The 17479-nt window shown below is 42.7% G+C and overlaps 1 protein-coding gene and 1 pseudogene across 2 annotated transcripts in view; one reads left to right on the top strand and one right to left on the bottom strand.

Annotated features, from left to right (window-relative positions):
- CNN3 (calponin 3) overlaps nucleotides 1–17479 on the top strand; it is a 54888-nt gene that overhangs the window by 10015 nt on the left and 27394 nt on the right. Inside the window, exons 2-4 of one of the 2 annotated variants that reach the window (XM_066624072.1) lie at nucleotides 10517–10571; nucleotides 13811–13873; nucleotides 17214–17339. The exons of the other annotated variant lie outside the window; for it this stretch is intronic. Of the exons in view, the coding sequence (XP_066480169.1) occupies nucleotides 13826–13873; nucleotides 17214–17339 (174 nt within the window). The 5' untranslated portion in view covers nucleotides 10517–10571; nucleotides 13811–13825. The remainder of the gene's footprint in view (nucleotides 1–10516; nucleotides 10572–13810; nucleotides 13874–17213; nucleotides 17340–17479) is intronic. 2 annotated transcript variants of the gene reach the window in all.
- LOC136650802 (5S ribosomal RNA) lies at nucleotides 5848–5964 on the bottom strand (annotated as a pseudogene).

The following is a 17479-nucleotide window of genomic DNA, read 5'->3' as shown; positions in this document are numbered from 1 at the left end:
TTGCATTTGTACCGTTCCTTTCTCTAAAGAATTGTGGCAGAACTCAGGTCACCAGGGGGTCTTAACTGATGACTTGAAGAATTGTGGTGGGCGAGAGATCGAGCTTGTGTACCAGTATCCAATTCTGGCTCAAGAAAGGAATTATAGAGAGAACTGCTATGGAAGCTGCTGCTGGTCTTTGCATCAATAGGTCACAGCAAGACAGGCGATACTCCCTGATGTCCCATCAAAACTTCAGATACTTCTCTGACCAACTAGGAGACCCACTCTTGCTGTGTACACACCACCTTTACTAGCACAGTGGCTAGCTCTGACAAGCTTAAGGTAGGGTACATGGGGCCATAACATTTTGTCCTTATAACAGCTCTGTGTGAGCTGAGCCCAAAGGCTATCCAATGAACTTCACAGCTAAGTAGGGATTTTAACCCTGATCTCTCCATTCAAGTTCAACGCTTTAGCCCTTATAATGCAACATTTTAAATGATGGGCGGGAAGACTTCTGAGGTTTTGTACAAGTACAATGAGCTTACAAAGATGTCCAAAAACATAGCTGGAGCAAATGTTACCAGAAAAGGCTGTTTTGTATAGGGCAGGGGTGCTCAATAGGTGGATCGCGATCTACCGGTAGATCGCGAGGCAAAATGAGTAGATCGCGGAGTGCCGACCCTCCCCTTCAGGTGCCTCTGGGAGGAAACGCCGGGAGTAAGGCCCATTGTACTCAATGGGGCTTACTCCCAGGTAAGTGTGGCTAGGATTGCAGCCTCACAGCCTAATCCTAGGCATGTCTACTCAGGAGTAAGTCCTGTTATACTCAGTGGGGCTCAAGGAACACCAACATACATTGTATACATAAATGTTATATGTTATGATGGCGTGAACATTGTAAAAAAAACTCTGGTAGATCTCCGGGCCTTGCTGGGTTTCAAAGTAGCTCTCAAGCCAAAAAAGTGTGAGCACCCCTGGTATAGGGCAATAATTACACTGCCCTTATTGGAAACTTCAGGACCATAGGCTGGATAACAAGACGGCATAATGCAGAGAAATTCCCTTTTAGCTTAAGGAGGAGACTGAGAGAAAGATAACTTTTAATAAAAAATTATATTTTTAGTACAAAAGCACACAGGTAAACATAATGCACATGGAAAAAATAATGAGTCTTGGTCCTAGTACTTGCATCTAGTGTACCTAGCTTTATGGTGGTTGCATGTGAAAAGTATTTGAGGAAATTAGAAAGGGAACGGTTGTAGGGAAGGATTTTAGGGGTCCCTGGTCTGCCAAACCCAGTTGCTAACTAAAGATGGGGAAAGAAGGGGAGAAAAAAAGTGGGGGGAAGAAAGGAAAAAGTCCCAGATGCGAGATAGTTACCTGACTTGTAGAGCAGTTGGATGGGGGGGGGGAAGAGTCCTGTGGAGGAAGACCCTCTGACCCAACACAGCATGTTGGTCCTTGGAAGGGGGAGCAGAGAGAGCGAGCATGTGGCAGTCCTCTCTTTAAAAGGGTTTTTGCTGACCTAGAGCTGACCTGGATGTGCTTGCTTACTACACACAGTGGGGTACTTGGAATATGTAAAACATTGAAAGGATTATCAGCAAAAATTCAGCTGGGGGAACTTACACAATACAGTAACCCAGGAAAGCAGTTCAAATTTGCATAGAGTACTTAAGCAGTGATTGAGTTAAAACAATACAATGAATAGAGGTGGAGGTTGTGTAGCTTGTGACTTGACCTGAATTTGGCCTGTGTGAGAAGTTTAATGTGTTTGCATAAACAGTGATTGGATTAGGAGACACTTTTGCATATACAGTGATTGGGTTAAAACAATACAATGAACAGGAGACATTTAAACAATGATTTACTATGCCAGACTTCTTGACCCTAGAGAGGTGGATGTTGTCACCATGAGCTTGTGACTTTACCAGGGTTTTTGGAAAAGTGTGCTGGGAGAAGGGTGGCCTGCATGATGTTTTAGTAACATAACCAGATATAAAATCACAACTAAGGAAAAAGGGGCTTTTCACGTAACACAAACCCATCTGATGCAAGTCTGACCAAAGACATAGGATGACAAAACTTGAGATCTGTGTCAAATGATCCACTTGCTTCTCTTATTGTCTTTGACACATGATGAATGAAATTTCACCTCTTTCTGCAGTACCCTGAATGCCGTCATAAAAATATCGTGGAAGTGCCTGTCATAATGATACATCCCTCGGGTGGCATTATATATATCCGCACTAGCTTTATGCCTATGGACACTTTGGAAACCAATTGATTAAAAGACTGTTGGAGGAGGGGTTTCACAAAACGTTGGAGCTCTTTGATTTAGTTCAATCATTAACCCATTTAATCACTTTCAGGGGCTTATTTTCTGCAATATCCCCAGCAGAGCCATTTCTGTGTGCCCATAAGCTAAAACTTAATTGAATTTCTCTTCCCCCCCCCCTCCCACTGAAAGAAAGAAAGAAAGAGCGAGTTTCGACTGTTCTTTCATTGGGTCCTTGTTCAGATTCTATCTCGTACATAATGATAAAATGTAATTGTTCATACATGCATTAAATAAAGAAGAAGCAATAGAGAAGTGATTTAAAAAAAATCTCTCATAGGAGAGTAAAATAATCTTATGCTTCAAAGCCAGCACCATTTAATACAAGTGTGGTTAGCATAAGCAATAACCTTAACTGTTGTTGTTTAGGACAAATCCTTACCATATTTTGTGTACTATAGGGTAGCTGTTCAAAACTGGTTTGACAAGTCTATGCAGAGGGTGTGCTCCTGATTTTTACAGGAAAAACTAGTTTAATTTCTGTAGCATCTTGTGCAGTGCAATTCTATACATGTTTACTCAGAACTAAACCCCACTGATACCAATGGAACTTACTCCATAATGAACATGTATAGGATTGCATCATTAATGGTTCCCTTCAGCTTACCCACAATCTTGCTGTTAAATTGTCATCCCTGTCACGGTGTCCACCTTCCAGTCCTCCATCTTGGAGGACTGGTAACAGTAAATTCCTAGATTCTTTTAGCTAATGGATTTTTAGAGAGGTCAACGCAGCAGAATTTGCATTCTGCTATAAATTAAGCAGGAGTGATGACATACACTTAGTGGCTGACATTGGTATGCAAGATAAATCAAAGTTAATCACTGGATTATCTGGTTTTGGCAAGAAGCAATCTTTAAAACAAAACAACAGAAACAAATACTGGCTGGAAAGCTATAGCAACATGCATACTGCTAACCTGTGAAAGCCTCGCATTGTTTAAGTTTACCTGCAAGGAAGCTGAAGGACAGGAATTTCAGAAATACCATATCTATGAGGGGGTGTGCATGCGTGCTTTTTCTTTTTCCTTAGCCATATGTATAAATTAAAATGCATAAGATGACTGGGGGGAAAAATAGCGCAAAACTGAAACATGATATCTGGGTATGCAATTTAAGCTGCAAGAAACAAAAACTATCTAATCTTAATTTTTGAAACTGATAGGAGGATGGCTGTGAGGACTGTCTGCCCTTACTCCAGCTGTTAAGGCTCTGATTAATGCCAGCAGCAATGAATGTGAAGTAAAAGGGCCAAGATCAGAACTCATTTTGCCATAAGCATTGGGAAGGTCCATTTTGCATTGTTATTAACATCTCTTTTGTAAACTGAAAATCTTACAACTGCCCCTGCTAGATTTTAGGCATGGCTGCCATTTTGGCATTTTGCCACTTCTTAAAAGAACTTTCTGGGGTGCAAGTAAGTCTCAATGTGAGCAGTGCTCTGCAATGTAGAATGAAGCAATATTTTTACTTACCCTATACTGGGTTTGGCCCTAGCACAGCAAATACAGTAGATTCATAGCTAAGTCCTAGCACAGATATAGCCAGAAAAAGAGTGGTATAATAGGGGTGACTGTGATCCCATGTGTGCATGCTCAGGAGTTAGCCTCACTTAGCTCAAGAGGTCTACTGAGCAAGCACTTTTCAGGCTCATATTGCATATATAGCTAGGCTGTCTCCTTATAAGTCATTGGTGACTGGGAGTGGCAGACTTGCAAAGGCCAGAAACAGTGCCTTCTCGGTGGTGATGCCTGTGTTATGGAATTCCCTCCCCTTTGAGCTGAGGACAGCTTCCTCTTTCTTAACCTTTTGGTGAGGTCTGAAGACATTTTTATTTAGGAAAGCCTTCGAGGCCCTATAATGGCTGCTTTTAGGAATTTATTTAATGTCTTTTATTGACATTTCTTACTGCTGGCTGCTTTGTTCTATATTGTCTGTTTTTATTGTCTATTTTATGTATTGTTTTTTTGCTGTATTTTATCAATTTTTTTGTATTTTATGTATTTGATTGTTGTTAGCTACCTTGCGTGCCCTTTGAGGAAAAAGGTGGATTACAAATTGAATGAATGAATGAACTGAAAGACAAAATGAAGCAAAGGAGGTGAGAAGGACTGGGCAATCTGCAGCTAGCAAGAGTAGAGTCTTCTGACATTTCCCCTCCTTGGCTTGAGCTAGGTAGTGGTACAGAATGCATGACTAGCATCCTCAAGTCATCAGCACTTCAAGGGGTTGCACACTGTACCTCAGGATAGAATGGCATTCCTAGTCCTGGCTAATTGGAAGGCAAGCATGCATTCCCCCACTCCCAGTCATTCTCTGCAGTAAGATTTCAGGCTGAACTGGACCAAGAATTGGCTGCTGGTTGAAATTCCATTATCCTAGTGGCAGGAGCCCATTTCCTAACTTTTCTCCATGCCTACAATGCAAAAAGGTCAGTTCTTTGCAAAGTCACCATGCACCTTGTTGATTTTCAACCCTTGCCACCCATGACAAGGGGGGCGGAGAGCTGCGGAGATTTTCTCTGCTCAGCCCCGGGGGTGGGGGAGATGGAGACATATATGGAAGACCAACTTGGTGGTGGCTCATTTGTAGCCTAAAGTTCCCTCAATTCACGAATTACAAAGGAGATCCTAATAATTTCCTGACAGGATAGAATATCCCATTCTGCAACTAATGTATGCTATCTGTAGCCACTGTTGGCTGTTTCAACCTGCTAGCTGTGCCCCAGCTGTCACAAGAGTTGCATGTATCTTTAAAAAAAAAGAGAGAGAAGAAACAATCCTTGCAAATAGGATTAATTAGTATTGTTTTAAACTGTAATTTTGCTGCTTACAGTGGGTCAGTATTTCCTGCTCTGGTATAACACTGTCTAAACAATGTCTGGCACTCAGAATTGTGACCTTGCTTGCAAGTGAGGGTTAGTTTTCTTTGGTCTCTTGTATAATTTGAATATCAAGGGTTGAGTAATTCTCTCCAGAAACATAATTCCTCAGGGCTTGAAATTTCTTAATTGATTCCTTTATAGTCAACATGGTTGAAAGATTCTGAGAAAAGGAGGAAAAAGTGGGAGGAAAGAATGGGATATTTCGTGACTGTGTATCAACTTTCTCTGCAGCAGTTCAGTGAAAGCAAAACAACTTACCATTACACATTTCACATGAGAATTTAATTACATTGGATTGTACATTGTATAAAATTTCTGGCTAGGAAGCTACTTATAGTTTAAAATACAAGTGTGACAAAGTAACAGAAAGCACTGTAGTGCTGATGAGTTTTCAGTTCACAAAATTTATTGTACAACAACATATGCTTCAGCTGATCAACATGCATAATTCATAGTTCTGATAGTTTCTACTCCTTCCAAAAGCATTAATATATCATTCTAATCCACTACAGTATCTCTACATAGGGAGCTCAGACAAGCTTGGGTCCAGAGACTATATTGGTCCTGCTGCACAAAGGTTCCTGATTGGCTGGCAGCTTGACATGGTTGGCAACCTTCAGTCTCGAAAGACTATGGTATAAGCCTACAGCACCCACTATTCTCAGGTGGTCCCCCATCCAAGTACTAACCAGGCCTGACCCTGCTTAGCTTCCAAGATCAGACGAGATTGGGCATGTGCAGGGTAACAGTTGCTGGCAGCTTGACAAGAACTGACACGTAGACTGGCTATCAGGAAAATGTGTTCTGATTGGTGGGACTCCTGTATATAATCTACTTGGTTTACCACTAAAAGCCCAATCCTATGCAAGCCTTGCACAAATTCACACTTGGTGAGTGCAAGGCCTGGGCCACTGGAGCAGCAGCTACAAACAGAGTGTCACTGGTGCCAACAGAGTGCTGAGCCCCCACCAGAGCAGGCAGATTGACAGATGTCAGAGGATTCTGGGGATGACTGGAGTGGTGATTGGGCTGGGGCAGAGACAAGTCAAGGACAGGGGCAGATATCTGTGGCATCAGTGGCAACAATAACCTATTCCTTCAGCCTGGGCTTGGCATGCACCCTTGGATAGTCAGTTTAACACCAACCATTTGAATTTACACCAGCAAGAGATTTGGTGCAGACCCAAGTATGTCCACTGAGGACCAGGCAGGAGTGGAGTAGGTAAATAAAAAAACTCCATTGCTGCCTGATCTCCGGCCGGCCCATAGCATACAGCAGAAACTGCACCAATGCTGCTGCACACTTTGGGCTGGTTGAAGATAGAATTGGGCTGTTAAAGACTAACTTGTCTTCAATCCAGCTGTGAAGAAGAAAACACTTCAGTTTTTATCCCTGTCTGTTTGTTCTGCCTGCTGCTTTTTCTTGCTACCCTTCCAGTCTGGATAGCTAGTTTAGTTATTGACTAATGCTGAACTATACTCCATTAAAAGACTTCATAAAGCTCTTCTGCCATGTACCTTTTAGGCATTTAGTGCTGGCCAAAGGGAGAGAGGGGTGTATAGCTTACATTTGACTTTATCTCATTATCTTAATGTATTGTTCCATTGACTAGTATGACAAGCAGAAGCAGATTAGATCGAATGCAGAAAACGTTTTCTGTTCACATTTATTACCAGTGACTAAACATCGCCAATGGATTACATGGTTTTCTGCATGTTGCCAGTTCTTGTGATATTAGCACTATCCTTACAACATTTGGTACATTTTTGTGTCAGAGCCACAGCACAGAAAGTCTGCTAATCTCAGATTTCATTGCCTAAAAAAGAAAATATCTTAGGGCGCAATCCTAACCAACTTTCTAGCACTGACATAGCTGTGCCAATGTGGCATGCACTGCAACCTGCAGTGGGGAGGCAGTCAAGGGGGCCTCCTCAAGGTAAGGGCGTGTTTGTTATCTCACCTTGGGCTACATTGTGGCTCGAAAGTCGTCATTGCTCAAAAGTTGGTTAGGATTGTGCCCCTAATCTCACAGTTGATTCAGACAGTTTGAAAATTAGACAGAGGAAAGCGCGCGTGTGTGTATTGCAACTTTTGTGTTCCTCTAACAGATTTTTCAACTATGGCAGCTACTCAGTAGTTAACGTCAGTCATTGTGCGTTGTGTTAATTTCATAAATTTTAGTATTTCTCATATTTTTTAGACCACCCTATAGTTAAATATCACATGGTACAAGAGCTACAAACCGGAAAGAAAATTGTGCTAGATTTTAAATAGTGTATAGTGCCAGGTTATAAATTGACATTCTGATTTTCTTTTTCTTAGTAACAAAAACATTTGGAGCCTATGCCCCCCTTTTTTCCTTCAAAAAATGAGTTGAAGGGAACGTACTTCTTCAGAAGGGGAAAAAGTGACAGCATTCTGTTTTGACAGAAGATGGGCTATGATGAGCACAACATTCCATCCAGACAGAGAAAAACTGAGCACTCTCACTGAACACCATGAAATGCCAGCACAGAGATGAGGGATTAGGAAGTGTTTTAAGAAAATTCTTCTGATAACATGTAACTAATTCAAGAATTTCCTGAAGGACAAGATGAGAATGAGACGAACAAGGAAGAAAATGAGGGAGGGTCACAGAATAGGTGGGAGAAAGTAAAGGCAAAAGAATGTCTCAGCAGATAGTATGTTCCTAGGCAAGGCCATACTTCTTTTTTAATGGCATTCATCACCAGAATATACTGGGCTATAGTATTCAAGTGTCATTGGTATCTGACACTTCAACACACTGAGAAAATTAATGGGAAAACATATTCGACCCAATACAGGTGGAGGCTATTTATCCACATTAGTTCTGTTCTGTGACTTGGCGCAATTAACAAAAAACACGTTGTCCTAAATTCCATAGTGTTATGCCAATACACTGCAGCCTGACACTTCCGGATGGAAGGAAACTAAGGCAGCTGTTATCAATCCCCTCCACTCTGTACTCAGCCCTCCCTGTTGTCAGCTGCCCAACTTCTTTCACAGTTGGGATGCTGATCTTTTAAGAGTCCAGCCCTATGTGTTTCTACTCAGAAATAAGCCCCATTCCAGTCAATGGGGCTTAGTCCCAGGAAAGTGTGGAGAGGATTGTAGGCTATATCTCATGCTTTGCTTGGTGGGAAGGCTTGCTTGTGTAGGTAATTGCCTGCACCATCTCAATGTGGGGGGGGGGGAATTTGGCAAACACTCCCTGGGTTTTTTAAAGCAATCCCCTCTGTTGCTACCATACCTGCCCCTGTGTGTGTGTGTGTGTGTGAGAGAGAGAGAGAGAGAGAGAGAGAGAGAGCACGCACGAGCACGAGCACGAGCACGCACGCGCTTCACCTTGCTGCACGTGTTCTGGCTACATAGATTTTCGGCCCCCCTTCCCCTCTTCAGCCTCTTTGCTGGCTCAGGGGCTCCAGGAGCCTTTGCTACTGTTCCTTTGCAAGGGGAACCTCTTCCAGGGCTATTTCCCTGCCTGGGCAAGGCAGATCCTTTTTGCAGTGTTTTTGGCTGCCTGGAAGTGGAGTGAGATGCCAGTGCAGGGCAAAGGAGGCAAAGGTGTGTGTGACTTTCGGTTCCCCCACCCCATTCTCGTTGAGACAAATCCTCAGATAAAAAAATCTGTGGATAAAGAGGCTGCACCTGTACTATTAAAGAGCAGAATATGTGTTCTGCCAGTGCTGGCTGCCACAAAAGCAACATAAAATGCTTTGCGGCCGCACAGGGACCCAGAGTGCCAGCAGGAAGGCTGGCACCTTCCCACATGCACCAGGGAAGCACCAGGGAGGTCAAGAGGCCTGCTGGAGCAGATAAACCCTGTGTAGGGGGTAGAATGGGGTGGGGGAGGGTGGAATAGGGCAGAGTGGGCTGACTGGGCCCAGGAGGGGGGCATGCGCCAAATCCAAACCCCCTTCCCAGCCTGATCCGCCTGCATGGATCAACTCAGACTTGTGCCAGTGATATTGCTGGTGCAGGTCTAAGTTGACCCATAGTGACTGCTGGGGCTTACCTAGCGGCAAGGGGACAAATGTCCCTTATTCTGAGGAGACCTCCAGCAGCCAATAATCCCCGCAAGATGCTGCATTGCCTGTACTGGTGCCGCTACCTCGTCACACAAGGGTTTAGGTAACGGGGCTGCACTATGCCAAAAAGTTGCCAAACCTGAAAAATTTCTGCCCACCATGGGCCACATGGGTCTGTAAGGCAACTGAGACATCTACAAATTAAGAGAGAACACACACCTAACAACCATGGGAAATATGGAAATGACAAAAATTGTATGTATAATTCATTTCAATAAGACACATCAATTCATATTTCAGCCTCAGTTTAAGAGATGGTAGAAGTTCATGAAAAGGAAAAAAAAGGATAGTATAGAAGGAAGAAATCCCAGGTTGTTGATTCACATATCCCTGAGGGCTAGAAACTTTTATTTTAAATGAAAGCTTCTGAGATACGGCTAGATTCTGATCTAGAAAGGCAGATGTTGTAATTACCAGCTTAGTCACAGCACAACACCACTGTAATCAGTGGTAGTTTATAGTCAAACCCCATCAACAAAAAAAGCTGAAACCCTTGCATTTAAGTTAATTTAACCATTATCGGAATTAGTCCCTATAGTTTTCATCTGTATCTAATTCTACATTATTTTTAGAGTTTAGGTTTCCTTTAGGCTCCAAGCTTATAATCTGTGTTTTGTGAGGTTTTTTTTTTTTCTGTCCAGGTGTTGATTATGAAATATCCATAAGCATAATTTAGGACACACCAATGACTGCCAAGACAATCTTTCGTCATCTATTATTTGCTCCAGAGCAAGTTCAGGAAAAACACAGGTGCTTCATAGCACTTGCAATCATTCAAAAAGCAGATGAAACCCTTATGGGATGAAAGGATGAAAAGAAAAATCTGTCAACATAGTTCACAGAATGAAAGCTGGGAAACCCTGCACCTAATGGAACACATGTAGCTTTAACAAAAAAAAGTAGCCATTATTAAACACTGTATCCACTAGGGTACTTAAAGTGAAATTACATGAATATAGTAACATTTATTCTCAGAAGAACTGAATTGGCATGAAACCAACACATATACCAAAAGACAATGCAAGAATAAGGTTTCTTTAACAGAGGGCTGAAATGAAATCAGTGATGTCTAAATGTGACCAAGCATGCAAGAAGGAAGGTTTTTTGTTCTGATGTCCTCATGTTAAAATAGTTATTAAAAAAATAGTTTGTTGTTGTCACACAAAGCTTTCATTCTGAGACTTTCCTTTTTCACTCAGGGCAGAGAACAGAACATGGTAGCAGGAATGGGGTCCAATCTCCAGAGTGGAAAGAGTGAGTATGAAACAAAATGGAACAATTGAGAGTCCCCCAAACCTAGATCTCTCCAGTTGTGTGGCAGATAACTGGAGAAGGCTTAAACAGCACTTTGATTTGTTCCTGGAAGCAAGTGGAGCTGTGGATGAAAAAAGGGTAGCCCTTTATTGGAACTCGCGGGGCCTCAACTCGCGGGGTTGATGCGTTTAATCCCCTTTCACTAACTACAGAAAAAAAAATTAAAATATGATATTGTGATAAACAAGTTTGAGGAACACTGTGTGCACCAAGTAAAAATGGGACTTTGGAGAAAAATGTTTTTCATACGAGAAAACAAAATGAGGCCTCTCAGGATTTAGTGCCTGATTCCTGCCCCAGTCCAAAGCTCCTATGGAACAAGCCAAAAACTAAGAGGGTGTGGAAGCAGGCATGCACCAGAGCACTGCTGGACTTGTGGAAAAATCTGCAACAAATGTCACCGAAAAAGGGGGGGGGACCACTTTACTAGAGGCTGCAGACAACAGCAGAATGGAAAGAAAAAAACTGCAGCAGGCATAAAGCACAGGAGGATGACAGCTCTGCCTCTGATACTACTGTACAGTATTGTTCTACTGTACGTTAATGCTTTACAGCAATCGGCATCACCCAAGGCCTGGAATAATGCACTGGAGGCTAATGGCAGTCCAGTGACTTTTAAACTGGATACTAAGCATGGTTGCTGGGTCACAGAGAAGAGGCAACTATAGGGAGAAAAGTAGAAACCAAGAGCATGTGGAGAAAAGTTATACCAGTTGTGGATCCCTGTGAACTGGATGCTAATAGGAAGGTATTGCTTTGTTTGTCATTTGACATCATGATGATGAGTCACTGATATTGGGGCTTAAAACATATACGGCATTGGCACCAATTTCAAAAATGTATACTCTTGATGAGCAAGAAATAGTACTGTAGAGAATGACTTCACTTAAAGTTTGGAGAGAATGGGTAAACTAAACATGGAATACAATATAGAACTGATTACACCAAAATAACTATATCTGCTCCCAGAGTTAACAAAAAACAAAAAGGAAAAGTGAATTGGATAAACTGGTTGACTTACAAATGAAGGGCCCAACCCTATACAGTTTTCCAGTACCGGTGCAGCTGTGCCAATGGGTCATGCACTGCATCTTGTGGTGGGACAGCAGTCACAGAGGCCCCCTTAAAGTATGGGAACATTTGTTCCCTTACCTTGGGGTTGCATTGTGGCTACACCGGTGCTGGAAAATTATAGGATTGGGCCCTAAGGCAATCCTGAGGAGTGTACCTGTGTGGGTTCATTCTTTGATGATGTGGAAGGGAAAAAGGATTACTCTCTTTGCCTTTTTCTAGGCTCCAAATAAATATATGTATAAAAGGAATATTTTCCAACCACCCCAAGGGAAGAAGTCTTGGGTGAATGGGCAGAGGCAAAATATTTCACTAACCTTGATGTCTTATGTGGATTGCCTCTCATAAACAACAGTGCACAATTGTGCACATTTAACACGCCTTTTTAGAGTGTTCCCCGTCCCGTCCCCCCCAATTCCCATTTGGCTTGAAATTCTCTTCTGCAGTGTTTCAAAGAAGAGAGCAGCCAATTTTTGACAGCGCAGAGGGCATGAGAGTGTATATTGATATCATATTGGGTAACGTAATCGGAGACTGCACAATGTGCTACAAAGAGTTCAAGCAATAAGCCTTAAACTGAGCAAGGAGAAACGCAAATTCCAACCACAAAACACAGCATACTTAGGGAAACAGTGACAGTGCAAGGAGTTCAAGTAGCTGCAGATGTGTTTGCCCCTGCCGAAAAGAAGGGCTTTAAAGGTTTCTAGGAATTATGAATTTTGTAGGAAGATGTATCCCCAACTCAGCTAAGAGTACAGCAGTTTATAGGGCTAGCCCAAGACCACCTGCTGCCTGAGGTGGTGTGACAAATAATGAACCCCTTCTGGTGATGTTTCAGCTTCTTTGGCACTCTAATGCCCCACTGTCCTTTCTTCCACAATTCTGCTTTGTCTCCCTATTCCTTTACAAATCCATGGAATGGGAAGAGACGTTGAGCAGGTGGACAAATGTGGGCACTCTCTGCCAGTCTGCTGCCTGAGGCAACTGCTTCAGGTGGCTCCATGATAGGGCCAGCTCTGCCCACTGAAGATCCCTGATGCTGAAAAATGCACAACGGTCACAGGAATGCCATCACCGGGCCGAATTTGAAAAGTGAGAAGAGTCAATATGTTAATGCTTGGTCATGATAACACACATCAGACCAAACAGTCATCTAAGAGGGTGCTGCAGCAGCATTAATGCAAGAACACGAACACTGGAGGCCAGTACCTGATGCACCTAGGACTCTGACATAGGCAGAGTGTAGTTAAGCACAGAAAAAGAGGCATTATCCCTGGTGTTTGGCTGCAAGAAGTTTTATATTTTTATTTATGTTAGAACAGCTGAGGTGGAAACAGATCCCAGCCTCTTGTTTCAACCTCAGAAAAGGGTTGGCCTGCTGTAGAAAATTGATGGAGCTGAACAGTCTTAAGTGCAAAAGGTCTGCAAGAACTAAAGTCATTGCAGCCAAAAGACCAAGAGCTCATTCGTGATGGCTCTGCATGGTCACAGGAAGCATCCATTCTTAAGGAAGAGACTCCATGGTCCATCCTTGCAGCAGCACATGGTCTTGCATACCAAAGAAACAGTTGAAATCTTTAACTCATTACAAAGGGACTCTGGAGGCTTTGCACCTAGCCCACTATGACCTGGGCAAAACACAAGACCTCCACAGTCTGAACGTTGTGGTGGTGACAATTAGTACTATGTTAGTTTTTTTGTTTTTGTTACACCAAGGTCCAGTTTCTGCATCTGCAAAACCATATACTTCCTTAGAGTTCTTTTTTGTTGCTGCTTTTCCACCACAAATATATGAGTTGTTCCCATGTTTCAATCAAGGTTAGGAAAACCAGTCTGTCAGGCACAGGGTGAACACATCTTAAGATGATCTACAAGACTGCACAAAGTATTGGAGAGATTGATAGAATACTGCCCAAGCAAGAGTCATTACTGAGAGATGACTGAGTTTTTTCAAGTCAACTGTTTACTTTTGTCAACAGAATTTTCCCCCCTTTCTCTTCTTTTCTGTGTTCATTAACCTATGGGTTGTTATTGAGTACAGTGCGGAAGGGAATTTGTTCTATTTGATTAAGGACCACATCCTAACCAACTTTCCCATACTGACATAGCTGTGCCAATGGGGCATGTGCTGCATCCTGCAGTTGGGTGGCAGTCATGGAGGCCTCCACAAGGTAAGAGAATGCTTGTTCCTTTACTACAGAGCTGCATTGCCCTTACCTCGGTGCTGAAAAGTTGGTTAGAATTGCGCCTTAACAGAAAGAAGCAGATATGAGGATAAGTTTCCTTTAAGAGATATGCTGAAAAGAAACCAGATCTATTAAGTAGGGATGTGACCAAGCCCAGGAGAGGAGCCCAAAGAAACAAGCAAAAAGTTTCTCCACTATGTAGTTCCAATGTTAAATAATTTTTATACAGTGTTGTCAGCATGTAACAGTAGTATTTGCTTCTTTCCTTAAGGCAGAGAACACCACAGACAGAACCAGAATCATAAAAAAGACTCAAGCTTACAATTGCGTGTCTGTTCTCCCAGTTTTAGGCATGTGCATATTTCCAAAGACATTAAAAATAATTGACTCCCTGACACAGCAATCCTCCTCTGTGTGTGTGTGGCAAAGGTGTTGCAACTCCCCACCAGCTTCTCACTTTGCAGAAATGAAAGTTCCACTGCTTTGCTGCCTGCATGGAGAAATCTGTATGGAAACCAGCTGTGCATGTGTGGCTAATAAACCGAGTACAGACTGGTAGAATGGATTTGCAGATTTCCTGCATGTGCATTGTTTTGTGCATGCTAAGGACCAAGAAAGGCAATACCATTCTCTTCCCAGGCTGGCTCTTTGCACAGAATGATACAGAAGGCTATGGACCTCTAGAGCCTGCCTCTGCTGAACAAACCTCCCACAACACCTTTTGTTTCACGAGATTAAAATTACCCATGTTGCTGCACACAGCAGTTTTTTTTCCTGCAAAAACATCTCTGGATTAGAACCAGGATATTGAGAGTTCTGTGTCAATTTTTTTAAGCCAAATTCCAGGATCTGCACCTGCAAAACCAAAGTCTGCTAAGAAAACAAATTATGCAAATTAAATGCATTTCCATACACATTCTTAATTAAAGTTCTTTTTTATTGCCACTTTCCCACCACAAATGTATGGGTGTTTTTGTTGTTGTTCCCACATTTAAATCAGGGTCAAGAACTCCCTCTGCTTTTGAACAGCATTCTTTACTATGAAATGCAATTCAAACTGAAAAGCAACTTGCTAACAAACCTGATCCTCATGTAGCTGTGATGATGCAAATTGCAATAGTCAGGTCTTAGGTAAGGTAAGTCGGTTAGAGTGAACCAGCAGATAGCCTCTCCTCCAAAAGCCCATTATGCAGTGTTCATGTGCTGGGTAAGGGTGCATTCTTGTGACACTAGTGGTTATTTCAGTAGAAGAGGGGCTTATTGCCCATGCTGGTGCAAAGGGGGGGGGGTAATGCACCCCCAATGTTATGTTCTGCTGCTTCTGAGTTATACTTATCTGCAAAGCATTGGTAAATATGAGGCTCTCCTCCCCTGCCTCTGACAAGCAAGAATTCAGCAGGTGATCCATTTTTGATTAAAGAGATTCAGTAATATTCTAGAGTTAATTTTTACACGTCTCAAGTGCAGAAGCTCTTCATTTTTTCCTAGCAGAAATCCTACTTCCAGGGTCTTCCCATATATCCACCATTAAGCCAGGGGATAACCAAATTGAGGATCAAATGACGTGTTTGTGTGTTTGGTTTGACTCTAGTGCTGTACAGGCAGGGAAGAAATCAGCATAGCCACTGATCTAGGGAGCCAATGGTTTCTTGTTTAACAGGCATCTGTATCTCTCTGCACCATGTGTTAGAAATTAGTGACCATTTCAGATTCCTAAAGCAAAGTTTCCCGCATGTTATTTTTCCATCACTTTGCTACAGAGGTCTGAATAGCAAGGGATTCTGGGCTGCTCTTGCTGTTTCTCCCCTTTTTGGCAGGAGTGATGAACAGACTTCTCTCCAGTAGTTCACAACTGCCAAGTCTCCCTCTGGCTATCCCCTAATTCCATGATCCTCATATACGGTTCCTAATATGTTTCCATAACAACTTTTTCCACATTGTCTTTCACTTGAACCCTCCTTCTCCTACTAGCACCTAGTCAGAATCTGCATTTAGGTCACTCAATCTCTTCCTTCTATTCCCAGAACCCCTTTACTGCCTCTATCCATTGCTCCCTTAGCAATTATGACCTCCACCTACTCCCTAAGGAAGGTTTTCACCAATAATAAGCCAAACTGCAGTGGACAACTATGCATAGTGCCACTTCCCACTCTTTTGGCCCAATCCTATCCAACTTTCCAGTGCCAATGCAGCCCTGAGGTAAGGCAACAAAAGTTCCCTTATCTTAAAGGCCTCCTTGACTACCCTCCTCCCACACTGTAGGATGCAGTGCACACCCTGTTGGTACAACTACTTCAATGCTCAAAAGTTGGATCAGATTTGGCCCTTTACCACATGACTATTCTCAATAAGACCTGGTGGGCCACTGTGAGATACAGGAAGCTGGACTGGATGGGCTTTTGGCCTGATCCAGTGGGGCTCTTCTTATGTTCTTACCTTCTTCTCCACGGTCCCTCTAACTAACCCCTCTCAGCTTATTCCTTTAGTGTCCGCAAGCACCTGCTACTTATAGCTATTAACCCTAGTGGTCAGTTTGAAACATAAAAAAAATACTGTGATTGACAGTAGCCTACTCTGAACCAGAAAACATTTGTGATATTCTCAGAAGTGAAGGGAGGCACTCTACACATGCTCATTGGCACTTCAAGCCCTGCACATTCAGTTATGATCAGAGTGGTTTTCCTAACAACCCTAACCTCCATGTGCCTCAGCCTTCAACCACCCTCTCCTAAATATGTGTGAGTTGAGAACAGTGGCTAAATTCTGGGGGTGGCGGAACCCATATGTGGAGAACTTTAGGTGAGTACACTGTTATTATTCAGTAATAAGGAGTACTCTTTTCTTTACTATGCTCCATGTGTTCCAGGGGCTGAACTCTGACATTAAAAAATGGATTCAGGGTTGACAAGCCCTTCAAAACAAGGAGACAAAGAGCATAATCAGACAACTATTGTCCTATACATTCTATGTATCTTCCCCTACATTGGCAACTGAAGGGTGGTAAAAATTCTTACTAGCTAGCAGAACATCACACAGAGTTTGTACAAACTACCTTCCTGCACATCTATTATTTTATTATTTATTCCCCCCCCCATGTACTTTAATACCACCCTTCCTCCAAGGAGCTCAGGGTGGTGCACATAGATCCTTCCCTCTTTTTTCCTCACAACAACCCTGTAAGGTAGGTTAGGCTGAAAGATAGTGAATGGTCCAAGGTCACCCAGGAAGCTAGAGAAAGAAGTATTCCCCCCCCCCCAAACTGACACAGAAAATGTATTTAGCCCTATGGGATGTATTGAACTGCATGTACATGTTTACTCATTAGATGAATGAGCCTTGGCTCCTATTGAAGGCCAGGGAACACAAGGCCACCAGAATGGTCCCAAATGATGAACTCAACCAATGCTCCAGAAGGTGCCCCCCAACAGGAAAAAGAGGTTTTGAGCTGCTGGTAAAGTGAAACTTTTTTTTTAGTCTTGTAAAAGCTAAGTGGGTCTCAACAGAACATCATTTTAAAAGTGGGTCCCTGTGCTAAAAAGTTTGGGACACTGCTGTACACTGTTCACAGATTGTCACCTGCCACAGTGAATG

Source organism: Tiliqua scincoides, chromosome 4 (assembly GCF_035046505.1).
Source record: "Tiliqua scincoides isolate rTilSci1 chromosome 4, rTilSci1.hap2, whole genome shotgun sequence".
Lineage (NCBI taxonomy): Eukaryota > Metazoa > Chordata > Lepidosauria > Squamata > Scincidae > Tiliqua > Tiliqua scincoides.
The sequence above is the reverse complement of the archived record's forward strand: the minus strand, read 5'-3'. Positions and strand labels throughout refer to the sequence as shown.